At 42.0% G+C, this 18,629-nt stretch overlaps 1 protein-coding gene across 8 annotated transcripts in view; it reads right to left on the bottom strand.

Annotated features, from left to right (window-relative positions):
• The window catches only part of EML6 (EMAP like 6), a 201,059-nt gene that overhangs the window by 56,140 nt on the left and 126,290 nt on the right, over positions 1 to 18,629 (bottom strand). For all 8 annotated transcript variants that reach the window (XR_014154519.1, XR_014154520.1, XR_014154521.1 and 5 more), the window contains 6 exons: positions 17,345 to 17,497; positions 15,736 to 15,867; positions 14,846 to 14,934; positions 13,141 to 13,317; positions 12,809 to 13,010; positions 11,581 to 11,707 (listed from right to left, as the gene is read on the bottom strand). Coding sequence is in view for 2 of the 8 variants with exons in the window: in XM_081854439.1 (XP_081710565.1) it covers positions 11,581 to 11,707; positions 12,809 to 13,010; positions 13,141 to 13,317; positions 14,846 to 14,934; positions 15,736 to 15,867; positions 17,345 to 17,497 (880 nt within the window). In the remaining 6 variants the exon portion in view is untranslated. The remainder of the gene's footprint in view (positions 1 to 11,580; positions 11,708 to 12,808; positions 13,011 to 13,140; positions 13,318 to 14,845; positions 14,935 to 15,735; positions 15,868 to 17,344; positions 17,498 to 18,629) is intronic.

The raw sequence follows: 18,629 nt of genomic DNA, 5'->3' as shown, positions 1-18,629 counted from the left end.
GTGAAATGGAACTTCCTTCCCGTCTCTTCTTCCTGCACCCCTTCCACCACCACCCCTTGCAAATCTGCTCCAGTGGGCTGGGGAAAACACTAGAACAGAGTGAGGGGTCATGAAGAGGGAGGAGAAAGAGGGCAAGTTCCATTGCACAACTGGAAGTCCTTGCGCAAACAGGACAACTTCATTCGCCATAACTCAATCTGCTTATTTGTTCTCTGAAGATCCAATCTGTTTCTTTCATTTGTGGGGGGTGGGGAGCCAAGGGGTTATGGCAAAGGTATCATACAATTAGGGGGAATCTGAAGAGAGGGAGAGGCAACACCATGCAGGTGTCCTTGGAAGGAGAAGTCCCAGCCATTTGAAAGAAGAATCTGGTTAAGTACGGACAAGCTGCCAACAAAAAGTGTGGGTTTTGTGGGCAAGTCTGGGTCTGCAGTTTGGAGAGGAGTCAGAGTTATGGAGGGGAGACTGTGAGGGGAGAGACTGCATCAGGCAAGGCCTCCTTCCACCCACCTTGCTCCACCCTCCAGTCTCTGCTTCTCAATTTGTATTGTATTATTTTATGCACTGTGACTTGCCATTGTTTTATTGATTATAGTTTAGAAATTATTTATTATAACTGTCAAGAGTGGATTTCTGTTTAATTTTTATATGCTGATATTTAATATTATTTCTCAGGGAACTGCCATCGGAGACAGGAGAGGAGGTAAGGCGCAGCAGCGATGCAGGAGAAGGACCCAGTAGGGAGAGAGAGCTCACTTCCACTGGGGAAGGAGATAGGCGTGACGCTAGGAAGAAAGGGGAGGTTGAGGGAGCTTCGGAGGGAGGGCTCCGAGACTGTTCCAGCGAGACCAGCGGGGAGAGCACAGAGCCTCCGCTTGGGACGCCCACTCTGCGCAGAAAGCTTCCGCGCAGGGAGGCTAGGTGGAGACTTGGTGTCAAAGAGCTTTTATGTTGGAAAAAGTTCAGGAAACGCACACTGACGGATTCTGCCAGTGATTGAGACAGTCACGGAGTACTGACTGTCCAGCCGGGGAAAAGTTTGACCAAACTACTCAGCTTGGAGCAGTTTGCGGCTTACGTACAAGCAACCCCACATCCCATTACATTATTCAATGCTATTCTAATGGATTATTGAATATTACCGTATTTTTCGCTCTATAAGATGCACCTTTTCCCTCCTAAAAAGTAAGGGGAAATGTGTGTGCGTCTTATGGAGCGAATGCAGACTGCGCAGCTATTCCAGAAGCCAGAACAGCAAGAGGGATCGCTGTGCAGGGAGCCTTCATCCCACTGCCCTGAAGAGGCTTCGTGCGGCTATCCCAGAAGCCAGAACAGCGATCCCTCTTGCTGTTCTGGCTTCTGGGATTCAGAATATTTATTTATTTATTTTATTTATTTGTTTTCCTCCTCCAAAAACTCGAAGCGTCTTCCGGTCTGGTGCATCTTATAGAGCGAAAAATATGGTACTTTGTGTGATATAAGTGGCTTATTTTAAAGTTACATTTTATTATCACATTTTTGTATTGGATTAGATTGTCATAAGGTGTACATTCTTTGTTTCTTCAGCTTGCAAACCACCTTCGGTAAGATAGGAAGGCGGTGTACAAATTAAAAGTGGGAAAAAATGGAGCCCATTTCCATGTTGCTCACAGGAAGCAGCAGCAGCATGTTGTGACTATTATGGTGTCTCTGCTACACCAGAGGGCCTCCTGAGCCAGCTGATAGCGTTTCCATGGAGATCTGCCACAGCATATTATCTGCCTTTTGCTGGCAAGGAAGCTGCCAACGTGAAGGAGAGGACAGAGGAATCGCACGTATCCTGTATTCAAGGAGTAGCAGTGACTGCTCTGCACACATCACAGACAGTACATAAAAACAATGCAGAGAGTGGAGGCCTCTTGCAGCCCTGGAGAAACAGTGCCAGCTAGATCCACGAGTAAACTCTGAATCCTTTGTGCTGTTCCAGCTAAGCAAAACAACTCTAAGCCCTGCTTATTCAACACAAAAGCAGTTTACAGCTGCTTAGCAGCACTGGAGTGGCAAACAGCAGCACCCAAAACGTTCCGCTAAACCTATTATTTTGGCTCGTTGTTTTCTGAGCCTGCTTTCCATAGACCCTGTTGTTGCTTTGCCTTCCTCTCGTGTTCAAACAAAAATTAAAAGGCTACCTTTCAAACAGCACGAAGGTACCGATTTTGCATCAAGTAAATACCCTAAGATATTTTTTTTTAAAAAAAACAACTTCCACAGAATCTGAAAGTAAAATGCACTCGCATCCATACTGTAGTTTAATGCGGACAACAATCTTCCTGTACCTCCCATTAGTTCTCCATTGCACATATGCTGTTCTCCTCCAAATCACAGCCATGTTCAAATATATAAAAGGATGTCACATAGAGGAGGGAGAAAGGTTGTTTTCTGATGCTCCAGAGAAGCGGACACGGAGCAATGGTTCCAAACTACAAGAAAGAAGATTCCACCTAAACATTAGGAAGAACTTCCTGACAGTAAGAGCTGTTCAACAGTGGAATTTGCTGCCAAGGAGTGTGGTGGAGTCTCCTTCTTTGGAGGTCTTTAAGCAGAGGCTTGACAACCATATGTCAGGAGTGCTCTGATGGTGTTTCCTGCTTGGCAGGGGGTTGGACTCGATGGCCCTTGTGGTCTCTTCCAACTCTATGATTCTATGATTCTATGATTCCCACTCGTCCCCCTCCCTCAATCCTGGTTTTATCGTAGCAGGGATACTCCGAAATGGAGAGGGAATGAGAAAATCCAGAGGCAGTTCTTTTAGACATTCTGGTCTCCCAACACATTTAGTCTCACATGGAGAGGAATTTCAAGATCAGGCTTGAAATGTGGTCTTGCTCGCTGACAAGGCTTTCACATGGTGGCAGCAGAGCCAGCCCACTCATGAGGCAGGGGGAGGAAGCTGCCTCAGGTGGCAGAAGCCCAAGAGGCGGCACCTTCGCAGGCACCCTGCCACCTCCACCACCAGTGGAGATGTGGCGCCAGCAACAGCGCTGGCTTCCAGTGAAATTTCACGAAAATATTCTGAGATCTTGACAAAATCGCATGAGACTTTGCAGGAGCCTACTATTGCTGCTGTGCAACCCAGGTAAGGGAGGCTGAGGCGGTGGCAGGACGCCATGCCTCCCTTGAATATATGGACAGGGACTTCTCGGTAGTGGCGCCCTCCCTGTGGAATGCCCTCCCACCAGATGTCAAAGAGAACAACAACTACCAGACTTTTAGAAGACATCTGAAGGCAGCCCTGTTTAGGGATGCTTTTAATGTTTGATGTATCATAGTATTTTAATATTCTTTTGGAAGCCGCCCAGAGTGGCTGGGGAGGCCCAGCCAGATGGGCGGGGTATAAATAATAAATTATTATTATTATTATTATTATTATGCCATCCTTATGTGAAACTGATGAGGTACAGTCACTGTTTGAGGGTGCAATCAGCACCCATGCCTCTTGGATAACGTAAGAATTAGGCTTCAGGTCCTGCCTGCCTTAATGAAGGCAGCCCCCACGACAGTGGGGGATCGTCGGCAAATGAAAAACAAGGATGACAGAGGGCAAATCATCCTTGCAAATCCCCCCCCCCCGGGACGGGGGGAAGGGGCTTCACTCACAGTTCGTCTCGGTACTTGGCTTTCACTCCGGCATGGGATGCAAGCAGGGAGGCGCTGAGTTCAAAAACAATTTGCCTGGCGAAAACGCTCCAACGCTGCCATTAAGAAGCAGAGGTTCTCTGAGCGGGGGACCCCCAAAATCACAGGCGCTGAAGCCTGTGAGCAAGGAGATTCGGTGGGCACCTTTGCGCCCCCCCGGCATCGTGAAAGAGCCTTTTTAAAGGCTCCGGAGCGGCATCGGGGTGAGCGCGGTGCTGAGGATCGCTACCCAGCTTACGGAGTGAAGCCGCGTCGCCATTAACGGAGAGCGCCGATTTCTTTCTGAAACTAACGATTGGCAACAACAATACCCGTGAGTAAGAACGCAAAATTAAAACGGGACTTAAAAATCCAGAAGATTTGGCTGAAAACGGGAAGGTAAAAATTAAGGAAGTCAGCCTCCCGGATCTGCATGATTAACGGAGCAATGAAAAGACCGAGCTGTGTTTAAATGGACTTTCTTTTTAACTTTTACTAGACCAGACATCGAAAGGATCTCCCCCCTGTAGTGCAGGGGAAGGGGGGGAGGAAACAGAATTAATTTAACCTGCAATAGAAAGGGATAAGGAATAAAAAACCTCTGCTGCCGACACTTCTGGTCAGGCTGCCGGAGCAGCGATCGCCTGAAAAAGGAACTGTCAAGTGAGCTGTCAAAGGACAGTGGTTATAAAATAAGACTTATTTGAAACATATTAACGGGACTTTGGTGGATTACAATTTTAACAGTAAAGTGCTACAAATTAAAGACTCTTAGTGGGACTTTTGCCTCTGGACTTTCTGTTTCTTTGTTGTGGGTGACTTTGGATGGTTACAATTTCCCCCTCTAGAGGGCTTTAGTTGCATTACGGTGTATCCAGCGGGACTTTCCACTTGCAACTTTCCTGTGTGAATGACCTTGAGTTATGAGCAACCCGCCAGAAGAGATTTCAACAAGAAGTAAAACAAAGCAGGCTCAAAAACAAGCTCAAAAAAGAGGCTCTTTATCAGGAGCAGCAGCTGCACAAGAAAAAATAACAGCAGCATCAATGGAGTCAATGACACAGGCTCTGCTCAAAATAAATCAGTCACTAGAAGTACTCACCAAGCAATCTGCAGAACTTACTAAACAGTCTACAGAGAACTCTAAGAAACTGACGGAGTTGACAACAAGATTAGACCTGAACACAACAACAATTTCATCTAACACAGATTCTATAAACCGTTTGGTTCAAGAGTCTACGGAAACAAGGAGAATAGCTGAGAGTGCTAGGTCTACTGCCGAAGAAACCAAAGGAAAGTTTGCGCCTATTGCAAAAAAAGTACATGAACATGATACAGCATTAGCCCTACTAGAACTGGAAAGGAAAAGCAAGAACCTGAAACTAAGACTGGTTCCAGAAGAGGAAGAGGACAAGCTTGGGGAATTCCTCACAGATAAATTTCAAGATTTTTGGAATGATGAGCTAGATGGAGAAGAAGATGAATTTGTGATAACCTCAGCCTTTCGGATTGGCAGGAAGCAAGGGAAGAAGCCAAGAGATTGTTTAATTACCCTGGGATCAAAGGAACAAAGAGACAAAATACTGAACCTACATTTCCAGAAGGCTTTGGTCATTAAAAATTCTCAGATCCAGATTTTCAAGGATATTCCTAAATATTTTTTGGAGGTTAGATTTCAATTTAAAGAATTAGTTGATCTACTTAAACAGAATAATATCCCATTCAGGTGGGAATTTCCACAAGGGCTGTCCTTTAACTTTAAAGGGAAGAAAATTAAAATAAAATCAAACCAGGATAAAGAACTCTTTTTGGAAAGAAATCAAGAGGATCTTCAGAAAGGAACTGTTAGTGAGGGGGAAGTACCGGACATTTCAAATCTATCATTTGGACTGAACCGAGCACCGACCGAGGAGGAACAACAACTTGGTGCAGTCGGTGGAAGAGCTACCCAATAACAAAAATGTCTCTGCAACTCTACAGCTGGAATTGTAATGGTTTGAACCACCCTCGAAAAAGGGGCCAAGTATTTCATCTATTAAAGAAAGAACATCTAGATGTAATCTGCCTACAAGAAACCCACATTGCCAGGATACATAGAAAACTTTTAATAAACAAGAGATTAGGACAAGAATTTATTTCATCAGATAGAGTTAAGAAAAGAGGAGTTGTGATTTATGTTAAGGAAAAATTTGAACCAAAACTGATTTTTAAGGATGACCAAGGAAGATACCTGGCAGTGGAAATTCAAATTTATGGAGAAAAGATGTTGATTGTTGGAGTTTATGCACCAAACGAGGGGAAGGTTGAATTTTTCAAGAAGTTGCACGAGACTTTAATGGACTTTTTGGATTTTAAAATCATAATGATGGGTGATATGAATGGAGTCGTCTCCACAAACATGGACAAGGCCCAAAGACAAACAATATCTAATGATGGAAGACTACCAAAGACTTTCTTTGAACTGACTGACACTATGGACCTGATTGACATTTGGAGAACTAGGAACCCTCTGGAAAGGGAGGGGACCTTTTTCTCTGAAGCAAAAATGACATGGACTAGAATTGATCAAATATGGACTTCTAGTAATCTGGCATCGAAGGTTAAAAAAATAGAAATCTGCCCAAAGACCTGTTCTGACCACAATGCTGTCAAGATGGAAATGAAACTGACAACAGCTGGAACCTTTAGATGGAGAATGAATGACACCCTCTTTGGAGATGAGGAAATTTGTAAAAAGGCCCAAAAAACACTTAAAGACTACTTCGAGATTAACATGAGATCAGACACCGAAAAAAGAGTTATTTGGGATGCAAGTAAAGCCGTGATGCGTGGCTTCCTAATACAACAGAATTCAATAAAGAGGAAAAAACAGAATGAGAAGAAAGAGAAAATTTGGAACCTAATAAAAGAAGGGGAGAAGAAATTGAGATCTAAGCCTAAATCTCATGAGATATTAAGAGAAATAAAATTCTATCAAACACAATATATGGAATTGATGAATCAGGAAATAGAATGGAAAATTAAACAAATGAGACAAAAGACTTTTGAGTCCGCAGATAAATGTGGGAAGCTACTGTCTTGGCAACTGAAAAAGAGGCAAAAATTGAATACAGTGACATCACTTGAAGTAGATGGGAAGTTTATTAATAAACCAAATGAGATAAGCAATTGTTTTCAAAGTTTCTTCAAGAAATTATACAAACAAGGGCCAAAAAACGAACAGGAGATAGAAGAATTTATCGGAAAATACGGCCTACCAAAAATCTCTGAAAATAATAGAAGGAGTTTGAATGAGAAAATTACAGATCAAGAAATAGAGAGCGCCATTCAGGATATGCAGCTGGGAAAATCACCAGGACCAGACGGACTAACCGCGAGATATTATAAAGTACTGAAGGATTGGTTAATACAACCATTGAAAGAAGTCTGCAATCAAATTTTGGAAGGGAAAAAGGCTCCCGAATCGTGGAAGGAAGCATTCATTTCACTTATACCGAAGACAGAAACTGAGAAACATCAAGTTAAGAATTATCGCCCTATATCACTTTTGAATGTGGATTATAAAATTTTTGCAGACATTTTAGCAAAAAGATTCAAAAAAGTGTTGTTAGAGGAGATTCACAGGGACCAAACAGGCTTTCTACCAGGCAGGCAATTGTCAGATAATGTGAGGAATATTATAGATATTCTAGAACTTCTGGAAACTGACATAAATAGAAAAGCTGTTTTGATTTTTGTGGATGCAGAGAAAGCCTTTGACAATATTTGTTGGAGCTTTATGAAGAGGAATCTCCAAGGGATGGGGGTAGGCAAGAACTTTGAAAATGGTATAAGTGCAATTTACTCTGAGCAAAAGGCCAAACTAATTGTAAATGGTATGGTTATGGACGAAATTCCAATAGAGAAAGGGACACGACAGGGATGCCCAATCTCTCCTCTATTGTTTATATCGGTACTGGAGGTTTTCCTAAATATGATTAGAAGAGACCAGCTGGTTAAAGGTATACAGGTCGGAACTAAACATTATAAGTTAAGAGCATTTGCAGATGATCTAGTTTTGACATTACAACAGCCAGAAACCAGTACAAAAAGAGTTTTGGAACTTATTGAAATATTTGGTCAGGTAGCAGGTTTTAAATTAAATAAACATAAGACAAAGGTGTTGGAAAAAAATCTTACGGTGGGGGAAAAAGACAGTTTTCAAAGAGAAACTGGTTTGGAAATTACTAAAAAGGTAAAATATCTGGGGGTGAATTTAACATCTAAGAATGTGAACCTATTTAAAGATAATTATGAGAAATGTTGGGCTGAAGTGAAGAAAGATTTTGATATATGGTCAAGATTGAGACTTTCCTTGTTAGGCCGAATTGCTGTTATCAAGATGAATGTATTGCCGAGATTGTTGTTTCTGTTCCAGACATTGCAAATCCTAGATAAGATGGACTGTTTCAAGAAGTGGCAGAAAGACATATCTAAATTTGTCTGGCAGGGCAAAAAACCCAGAATAAAATTTAAGATTCTAACTGATGCAAAGGATAGAGGGGGCTTTGCCCTGCCGGACTTAAAACTTTACTATGAAGCAGCAGCTTTCTGCTGGCTGAAACCATGGCTACTTCTTGAGAATACAGACATTCTAGACCTGGAAGGTTATGATAATAACTTTGGTTGGCATGCATATTTATGGTACGATAAGGTAAAGGTACATAGAAATTTTAAAAACCATATTGTTAGGAAAGCATTGTATAATGTATGGAATCGATATAAAGATTTGTTTGAAAGTAAAACCCCTAGGTGGTTGTCACCAATGGAAGCCAAGGCGGTAAAAAGACTGAACATGGATACAGATTGGCCAAAATATTGTGAAATTATAGAATATGATGGTGAAAAGTTGAAACTACAGAGTTTTGAGAAATTGAAACCTAAAGTCCGAGATTGGTTACATTATTTCCAGATCAATGAAACTTTTAAGCAGGACAGAAAACTAGGATTTCAGAAGGAGAGGTCAAAGTTAGAAACAGAATTGCTAGAACCCAATACTAAGAATTTGTCTAGAATGTATAATCTGCTGCTAAAATGGAATACACAGGATGAAACGGTTAAATCAGCTATGATTAAGTGGGCACAGGATATTGGTCATGATATTATGTTTGCTGACTGGGAGCAGTTATGGACCACAGGTATTAAATTTACGGCATGCAGTGCCCTGAAAGAGAACATAATGAAAATGATCTATAGGTGGTACATGACCCCAGTCAAGCTTGCAAAGATATATCATTTGCCCAATAACAATTGTTGGAAGTGTAATGAATGTGAAGGAACTTTTTATCACCTTTGGTGGACCTGCCCAAAGATTAAGGCCTACTGGGAAATGATCTATAACGAAATTAAGAAAATCCTTAAGTGGACATTTGTAAAGAAACCGGAGGCTTTTCTCCTGGGCATGGTCGGCCAATTGGTACCAAAGAAAGATAGGACCTTTTTTATGTATGCAACAACAGCAGCAAGAATCCTTTTGGCGAAGTATTGGAAGACTAAAGAATTACCTACTCTGGAAGAATGGCAGACCAAGGTGACTGAATTTATGGGACTGGCAGAGATGACCGGCAGAATCCGTGACCAGAGGAAAGAGACAGTGGAGGAGGACTGGAAAAAATTTAAAATCTATCTTAAAAATTGTTGTAAAATCTCGGAATGTTAAGATGTCAAGGGATTGGATACAAAGAATTACAGCTATAAATTGAAATTTATAAAATAGAATTTTTTTTTAAAGAGAATTAAATATAAAAATGGGATGAAGAATTGCTAAAAATTTTAAAATATGGATGCAGTGAAGGGGAGGTTCGGGGAAGTCGTGTTATGTTTATTTGTTTTTTGTTTATGTTGTAAAATCAATAAAAATTATTTTAAAAAAAAAAAAGAAGCAGAGGTTCTCTGTTTAATTGGATTTTTAATTGACTTTAATGTACCAGCGCGTGATGGAAAAGGGCTGCAACAACATACTGCGGAATATATCAGCTACACAGATCAAAGGTTTGAACTGAGATAATATTTTCTTCAGTGTGAGGAGTGTGGGGAGAGGGAAGCACACGGTTTGTTTATTTTAAGTTTCTTTTATATATTTATGATTCAGCAACCCTCCCCAGAATGCAAGACAAAAAGATATTTACAAGTGAGGAAGGGACGTTGGAGTAATATTGTTATTAACAAGCAGAGATGGAAACTATGTGCGATCTGAAATGAAGAAAGGAGGGTGAGGGGAAGCTCAAGTAGGACTGTGATGGAAAGACAGAGTAATTCCCCTCACCTCTGCTTAAAAACAACAGACAGGAAAAAGAGACTGAGATTTGTTTGCGTTACTGATGGAATGTAATCTAAAATATAGTTTAATTGGGCCATAAATCTCTAGCTGGAAGGAAAAGAATCTGGGGGCTGTGATAAGAACGCTGCAGAGATTCTGGGTGTTGGAAAGGAATATTAAAAATTACCCACCTTTTCCTAGGCTGAGGGGTAAATGGCAAAGATCTGTGACATGTTTTACTAGTGAGACAGAATGGTTTCTACCAGACAGTTGCCTGTTCTGAGACATCGAAGCAAGGGATGGAGAGATAAGACCTCTGAGAAACTTCAAGATTCAGAGCAAGATTCAGTTTCGCCTGAAGCCACAATGGGACAGAACAACAGCTGGGAAGTAACAGAGACAACACCATATATGGACAGAAGGAATATCCATGGACATAAGAGTTTTCACACGCAGGGCAGAATAAAGATAAAAGTCTGAGCTCCTCACCTGAAGCTTTATAAATTTATATATTATAACAACACAAATGGAAATCATTAATTATGTAGCTGTTGACTAAGGGATTCTTATTATAACTGAAATGTAACTGACATTAATTAAGATTATGGAACACAGTGTTATAAGATCAGGAATGCACCCAAACCACCATGCGGGAACCACTTTAACTAAAATGTATTAATTGGAAGTCAATTGGCAGTTTGATAATTGTATAATTTGGGAATTGTTATTGTTATAATTTCGCTATTATTGGCGGTACATTGGAAAACTAATAAAAAGTGTTTTTTTAAAAAAGATAATATAAGAATTGGACCTAGCAGATAAGATAGCCAGCTCTTGACAGCAACTTTTGTTTTATCACCTCCATGCTATTTTGATATGCATTACTTCTATAGTTCATTTTATCCTTCAAACCATCCTGCCCCCTGCCTCTGCCTCCTGTAGCAAGCAGGGCTCCTGTTCTGCTGCACAGAAAGGAAGGTGGGAGACTGGGCTGCTGGAGTAGAGGCTTGTCTCCTGAATAGTGTCTTGATTTCCCCAAGCTATTAAAATAATAGACAAAGTTGCCAGGCCAAACTCTGGCACCCACACTAAGGGAGAACCATAAACTTCACGAGTTGATGAAAAGATCTGCAATGTAACTACACCTATTTATTTTTTTTAAATTAAAAGAAAAAGTACTACCCCAAATGCAAACCCAGAACCATGGGGAAAGGTTTTTCTTTTCCACTTTTGTTTGAAAGAAATACATGGTAGCATTCCTAATTATATGGACAATACAGATTGGTGGTACCTGGAATACATTATTTCAGCACAATATGTAGAAAAGCTAGAATTTAGATTTGGTAGATATGGCAGCATCCAAATAAGGGAGATGACAGCTGTAGATTTAAAAACGCAATACGTATCAGCACCCACAGTGAACTTTAAAGTATACGCAGATGAACTTTTTAAAAATGGATGGTTGCAATATAACGCCTTGAAATAAGCATGTATCATTGCAAAAAGGAAGAGCATTAGTTTGCAGAGTAACGTGGATGTTTCAATGTAGGTTTTGGAGCTGTGCGGAACAGCAGGCCCCTTGATGGAACAACGGAGAAAAGCAACTGAGCGCCTCCCCATTGCCATACCTTTCCTCCACGGAAACCTCCTTCAGCTGCTGGTGCGGTTTTGTGCCCTCCATCTCTCGGATGCTCACGGCGTAGATCTTCGTGGTGTAGTCAATCGCTTTTTCTCTTGCAACGTCACTGTCATAACCTTTGATGGATGCAAAATGGAATGCAACACTTGTTTAGGTGCTTGCAATATCGTAGTATAGAAATTAATGTGTGCACGGTTCATTAAGCACAAAGCATGATTCCTCATCATCTAAGAAAAAACAAAACAAAAAGCAGGGTGCCCATGGCCAATGCCATGACAGTTTAAAACTTGCAAATATTAGGGTGGTCCACGGTGTTAGAATTCCTGCTCCATGATTACAGTCATGGGATTTTTGTCTTTTACGTGACGGTATATGTTTTGACTCCACAGAGTGGGAAGTGACGGAGACAGGATGTTTGTGTTACTGTGTTCCATGAAGTGGGACTATTGTCCTTTGTTCTTTCTCTTTGCTGTCTGATGCTAGGGAGAGAGGGAGCCATGTTGCAGTGCTCCATGTGTGTTTATATGTAAATAAAGTAGATTAGCCAAAATGCTGAGTTGCTGCGGTCTGTTACGCAAAGCTGCAAAGACTCTGCGGATCCCTAAGTGTGCCGATGTCTGTTGGCATTGGTCACTGTGATGTTCGGGCTGAAGAAACCTTTGAAGTTCCCAAACGATCGCCCAGGAGGGAGGGAACATGCCAGTTGGGCATGTGTCTCTGCCAGGGTCCTACTCGAGTGTAGGCTGAGCTCCTGACACAAGGTCTTCTCTGATTAACTTATTTAGCAAACTTGGTAATACAGCACTGACTGATCATCTTCTTCTTATCTCTTGCCCATTTACACACAACCCGGGATGAGTTGGGACAATTTTGGGATGCGCCATTTTAGAATGCAGGGCTGGGCTAACATAGCTTTAAATGCTGCTCCAAATTGGGGGGGGGGGAACCTTCCTGCAAGTAGTAAACTAGCAGAAATGTGACACACAGCCCTCGTCCTGATATGCTAGCTTATTACACAAAGAGGTTTTTATTTTCACGGGGAAGCATTAAAAAATATGGCATCCCCTTGCTCACCTAAGAAGGTCCAGTTTATATGTCACCTCCTCCTCTTCCTGCATCATGTGTGGAATGACTCTTAAGTGAACAAAAAGCCCATGAATCTGGTCTCAACTGCTCCCATATGGATGCATGGTGTGAAGTTTGGAAGTGTAACAAACCTCCATCCTCTTCGGCATCCGTGTCCGACTCCTCGCTGTCCACTAGTTTGCTTTCTTGGGTGCCCACAAATTCTCGAGTCCAGATCATCAGAGCAGTGTCGGCTCCTCCCACCGTCAGAAGCACAGAGTCATTGTGTAACCAGCGGGCATTAGTCACGTGGGCGCTGTGCCCCACGTACTTCTTGAACTTAGCGTGCTGACCCTGCAAAAAACCAAGAGGATTCCTTCTGCTTATTTCCCATCTTCCCTTAAAACACACGATGCCTCCATTTGCCAGCGTGCTTTTGGAACATGTATAAAGAGTTCAAAACCTGAGCTGTATTGTACATTACCTTGACCGGGTATCTGAAGAGCTTTACGAACCCAAAATCATCCCCTGTAGCTAAGAGCGTGCGATCTTTGGTGAGAGAAGCCGCGTTGATAACAGTGACGTCGCTGTGCATTGGCCAAATCCCTTCACAGGTAGGACCAAGGACACACGTCCACGTCTCCCACTCGATCTTCTCAATCTGAAAAGATATATATATGGAATCCAAAAATGTAAGAGCAGCTCACATCCTCTAGGGAATTGATTCTTGCAGCATACACTTTTACAGAGTGGGCGAATTGTTCCTCCAGCTGCTCGTTTTGTTCGAAAGATGTAGTGCAGTTAAATGTGCCTCGAATAAAGGGCAGTAATTGCAGCAGGCTCATTAAAAACACAAAATCACTGTGTGCTGTTCCATGCAACCCTATTTTTAAAACTTGAACTACTAAGCTCACGTCCGGATTTCTTTTCTTTTTTTTTTTAAAAAAAATAATGTCTTGCAAGAAATCCAAAGATTCCTTATTTCAAAGCAGAACCCAAGGTTAAAAACACATGATATGGGAGATGGAGGAAAGAACCAGACATTGCAGGTGCTTCCAGGCTATTTTCTGACGGGATTCGAATTCAGGATGCGGGATTGTTGATTCAGAGCTCTTGCGCAACAAACCCACTTCCCCTCCAAGCTGGACTTTTTGCGATCAGGAAACTGATGGGGAAATGCCCTGGAAAGTGTGGGATGATAATTGCTTGATACAGCATTGTCTAACCTCCCTACAAACAAATTGGAATGATACTCAATAAATAGTCAATCTCATCTAATCTCCCTACCAATTTTGGGCAAACCAATCACAAGGAATGTCATACAAATATTATAATAATAACAACAACAGCAGCAGCAACAGCAACAACAATAACAACAAAACAACAGAAACAATTATTATTATTATTATTATTATTATTATTATTATTATTATTATTTATTATTATTATTATTATTATTATTATTATTATTATTATTATATTAAACAGGTTGTCTGAAAGTGCACATCCATATGAGCCTACTGAGAAATATTTCCCACTGAGTGAAGTCAGACTTACTCTTGAGTAAACAAAGAATCAGCAAAATAATTCAGAGGAATACAATTGGGAGAGGGGTCATTTCACAAAGAAATTTCTCATCGCATTACTGGATCAAGTTCACCAAGTTTTGTTTGAATCACTGTTTCTCCCTAGGCATTTCCTCAAAAATATTTTGATTTCTAAAGTATCTTCTCACAATATACACATTTCAAAAGTTATACCTTCCCCCACCCCCCAACCCAAAATACAAATTTGGGTATGTTTTTAGGACAAGAACTGCACTGTAAAATCCAGAGAAGTGTGAAACCTGAAGGATAGACGCATTCCTTTCATTTCATACATTAGTCTAGGTTTTGCAGATCTGGTCAGTTCACAAGAAAACTGGCAAAAACCAAATTCAGGTGGCACTGCTGGGAGTTGTAGTAGAAACTTTTTGGAGGGCACTAGGTTGGGGGAGGCTAGTACAGTAAAAGACAGCTCAGAGGACCAGGCTGATCACAAACTAGCTTTGGTGAAGGCAAATAGGAAACTCTGCAAACCAATTTGTATGCTCTTATTTTATTGGAGAGCAAGGAAACAACAACAACAACAATATATAAAACTTGGAAAGTTCAATTCGTGACATATTCCACCATCCCTTTCATTCCTACCTCAGTGGATCTTATAACATGCCTCTTTCCTCTCGGAGCTTCAAAAAAGAATTGTTCTTTGGCACCAGAATTGACTTGCAATAGCTTCCCTTGATCAAAAAGAAAGAGGAGATTGTGACGAGGCTCTCTCACTATTAAATTAAGATATGGTTTGACAAAGAAGGGTAAATTCCCTTTATGGTTTGTTGTGACAAAGAACTAAAACCTAGTTATTCAGCACTTACAAAAATAACTGTAGTCTTCATCAGGGGGGAAATTACCTCTGGATTCCACTAAGAGCGAGGACAGGTGTAAGATTTTAGAGGAGTGGAGAGGCCCAGAAAGCTTTCTCAAAGCATTCCATCTAAATATACCATCCGTCTTCAGAGTAGAACTTTGGGGAGAAATTGCCCTACAAGTTTGTAGCGGAAGTCAGGTGCACAAGCTGCTGATTGGCTGCCCTGCTGTGAGGTCACCAAAAAACCTCCGCCCACATTCCGACAGCGGTTCTGCATTAACTTTTCCATTGACATCACTAGCTGAATTGTGCCCAGTTTATATAACACACACTCTGAGTCTGTAGGTGGTGTTAATTGGCCAGGGAAAGCTTGCGTTGATGAATAATGATTTGGCTGCTTAAAATGAAGATTTGAAGTAACGGTTTCACCTCCCTCATCTGAAGTGTTTTACCCAATAGTCATATTTTTGTTTGTTTAAAATGTTATTTTAGGCCCTGGTGTCAAAATGCACTTGGCTCATGTTGAAATATGTAATATAATGTTGAGGTTGTCTGGATATTTTGGTTTCATCACTGGGCAAGCAGGAGACACATGTTTTGTAGCACGTCAAAAAGAACTTCGAAATCTGTTTCACTGGAGACCAGGCTAGGACACATATTCAAGGTTTTTTACCTCTTGAATCCCAGTCAATGTGCGTGATGTAGCTGGATGCCCCTTTACAGATGCCAACTCTTTTGCTGGTGAGCACATTGTAAATATCTACAAAATTATCATGGGAAGCCACTGCCAGGTATTTCCCTGCATCTGTAAAAGAAAGAATCTCAAGTAAATCATGGCATGGCATTCGATGTGGTTTTCTTTTTATTTCCATTGCAGAAGCATGGGGGAATGTTGCTGAGTTATAAAATACAGTAGTACCTTGGTTCTCGAACGACTTAGTTGCCGAATAGATCGGCTCCCAAATACCGCAAACCCGGAAGTGTTCTGGTTTGCGAACGTTTTTCGGAAGCCGGACGTCTGATGCAGCTTTTGCTTGAGTGCAGAAGCTCCTGCAGCCATTCAGAAGCTGTGCCTTGGTTGTCAACTGGTTTCAGGAGTCAAATGGACTCCCAGAACGGATTAAGTTCGAGAACCAAGATACCACTGTAATGGAAAAGTAGCAAGCAAAAGGAAAGAACGTGGTAAAGGTAATGCAGTGCTACTCAGTTTGTTTTCGTTTTGTATTTTTATGCTGCAAACCACCCTGCCATCTGGATGAAGGGCGGTATACAAATGTAATAAATTGTAATAATAATAATTTATTATTTATACCCCGCTCATCTGGCTGGGTCTCCTCAGCCACTCTGGGCGGCTTCCAACTGAATATTAAAAACAATACAGCATCAGACATTAAAAAGTTCCCTAAATTGAAGTTCCTTCAATTGTCTTTTAAAAGTAAAATAATTGTTTATTGCCTTGACAGCTGCTGGGAGGGTGTTCCACAGGGCGGGTGTCACTACTGAGAAGGCCCTCTGCCTGGTTCCCTGTAACCTCACTACTTGCAGGGAGGGAACCTCCAGAAGGCCCTCGGTGCTGGACCTCAGTGTCTGGGCTGGATGATGGGGGTGGAGATGCTCCTTCGGGTATACAGGACTGAGGCCGTTTAGGGCTTTGTAAATAATAATAATTCATATACCCCTCCCACCCACTGCACCAGAGTCTTTCACATGCAAGTTTCACTTCATGCTGACAGCGGTTTCCTTGCAACATTATGCGTGTGTGTGTATTATTACAAGGAAACTTGACAGTTGGGAGGAACTGAGATGTCACCCGTCACTACAAACAGCAGAGAAAACATTGGGGACAATGAAGCACAGAGAGGAAGAGTTAACTGCTGGAGAGGGCTGAGAAATAGGATGTGGCCTGTGGTCTACCTGCTGGAGGAACAAGTGGGACCTGCAATAAAATGTTGCAGCATGGAGTGTTCCGTTCAGGGTCCCAGCCAGTCATGCCCTTTTCTAATACACTCCGTTCTGTTCACTGCCTCCAGTCAGTCAGTGTTCTGTGCCCACTAAGGACAGTCAGTTCTCATTAAGATTCTTTTCCTAAAGATTATTTGCATTTCTGCAAATCTTTGGGTTCCCCAAAGTCTGCTGCTACGTCTCTCTTGAACAAGGATGATGCAGTTTTCAATTTTTCCCAATTTTCATAGAAACCCAAAGAGGAAAATAATTGGCTAAACTTGGTATTTTGTAACAATGCACAGTAAAATCCTTTCATTAAGAAGTTATTTCTTGTGCACCTCGGGAAAATTTGATGTCAGAGATCATTTCCTTTCTGTGATGGAAGGAAAGCATATCTTCTACGGTATCAGCATTCACTACCAGAAAACTCCCGTCGTTCAAGCCTACAGCCAAGGCTTTCCCATCGGGGGAGAAGGCACAGCACCGTCCTCCTGGAAAAAAGACATTTAGAGAGAGTTTCTGTTTAGAGCTTCCATGCCGAGGAAGGCAGAAGTCAATGCAAATTAATAAGCATCTCAGAATTAGCCAGTGTCTTAGGGGAAGGGTTGCAGCTCGGTGGGATAGCATTTCCTTTCCATGCAAAAGGTCAATCCCTGACAACTCTAGGTAGGGCTGCCTGAAAACCTGGAGAGCTGCTGGCAGTCAGTGTAGACAACGCTGAGCTAGATGGACCAAAAGTTTGATGCAGTGTCGGAAAGCTTCATGTGTCCCTAATAACTATGCATGTTGTTATTGGCATCCATCTGACTTGAGAGACAATGGAGTGCACCGCCGGGGGTGAAATCAAACCGCTGCACTAGCAGCACTGAAGTGACCAACTCGGGTGCAAGCCTGGACAGTATATATGGAGGTCCTGGGCTGCCCAGACAACAAGACCTCCTGCTCAGCCTCGCTAGTGTGGTCCAAAGGAAAGCAGAGCAATATGCTTTGAACCAGCTTGGCTGCAGGAGTTGCTGGAATATTTATTTATTTATTTATTTATTTATTTATTTATACCCTGCCCATCTGGCTGGGTTTCCCCAGCCACTCTAGGTAGCTCCCAACTGAATATTTAAAACACAATACAGAATTAAACATTAAAAACTTCCCTAAACAGGGCTGCCTTCAGATGTCTTCTAAAAGTTTGGTAGTTATTTTTTTCCTTGACATCTGGTGGGAGGGTGTTCCACAGGGTGGGTGCCACTACCGAGAAGGCCCTCGGCCTGGTTCCCTGTAACCTCACTTCTCACAGGGAGGGAACCACCAGAAGGCCCTCGGCGCTGGACCTCAGTGTTTGGGTTGAACAATGAGGGTGGAGATGCTCCTTTAGGTATACTGGACCGAGGCAGTGCTCCGTGTGTGTTTATATGTATATAAAGTAGATTAGCCAAAATGCTCAGTTCTGTCATGCGAAATGCGTAAACTCTGCAGATCCTTAAGTGTGCCGGTGTCAGTTGGCAGCGGTCGCTGTGATGTTCGGGATGAAGAAAGCTTTTGAAGCTCCCGAACGATTGACCAGGAGGGAGAGAACATGCCAGTCAGGCATGTGTCTCTACCAGGGTCCTACTTGAGTGTAGGCTGAGC

This window comes from Podarcis erhardii (genome assembly GCF_964252035.2).
Source record: "Podarcis erhardii genome assembly, chromosome: 3".
Lineage (NCBI taxonomy): Eukaryota > Metazoa > Chordata > Lepidosauria > Squamata > Lacertidae > Podarcis > Podarcis erhardii.
Note: the sequence above shows the minus strand (reverse complement) of the source record. Positions and strands in the feature narration are given on the sequence as shown.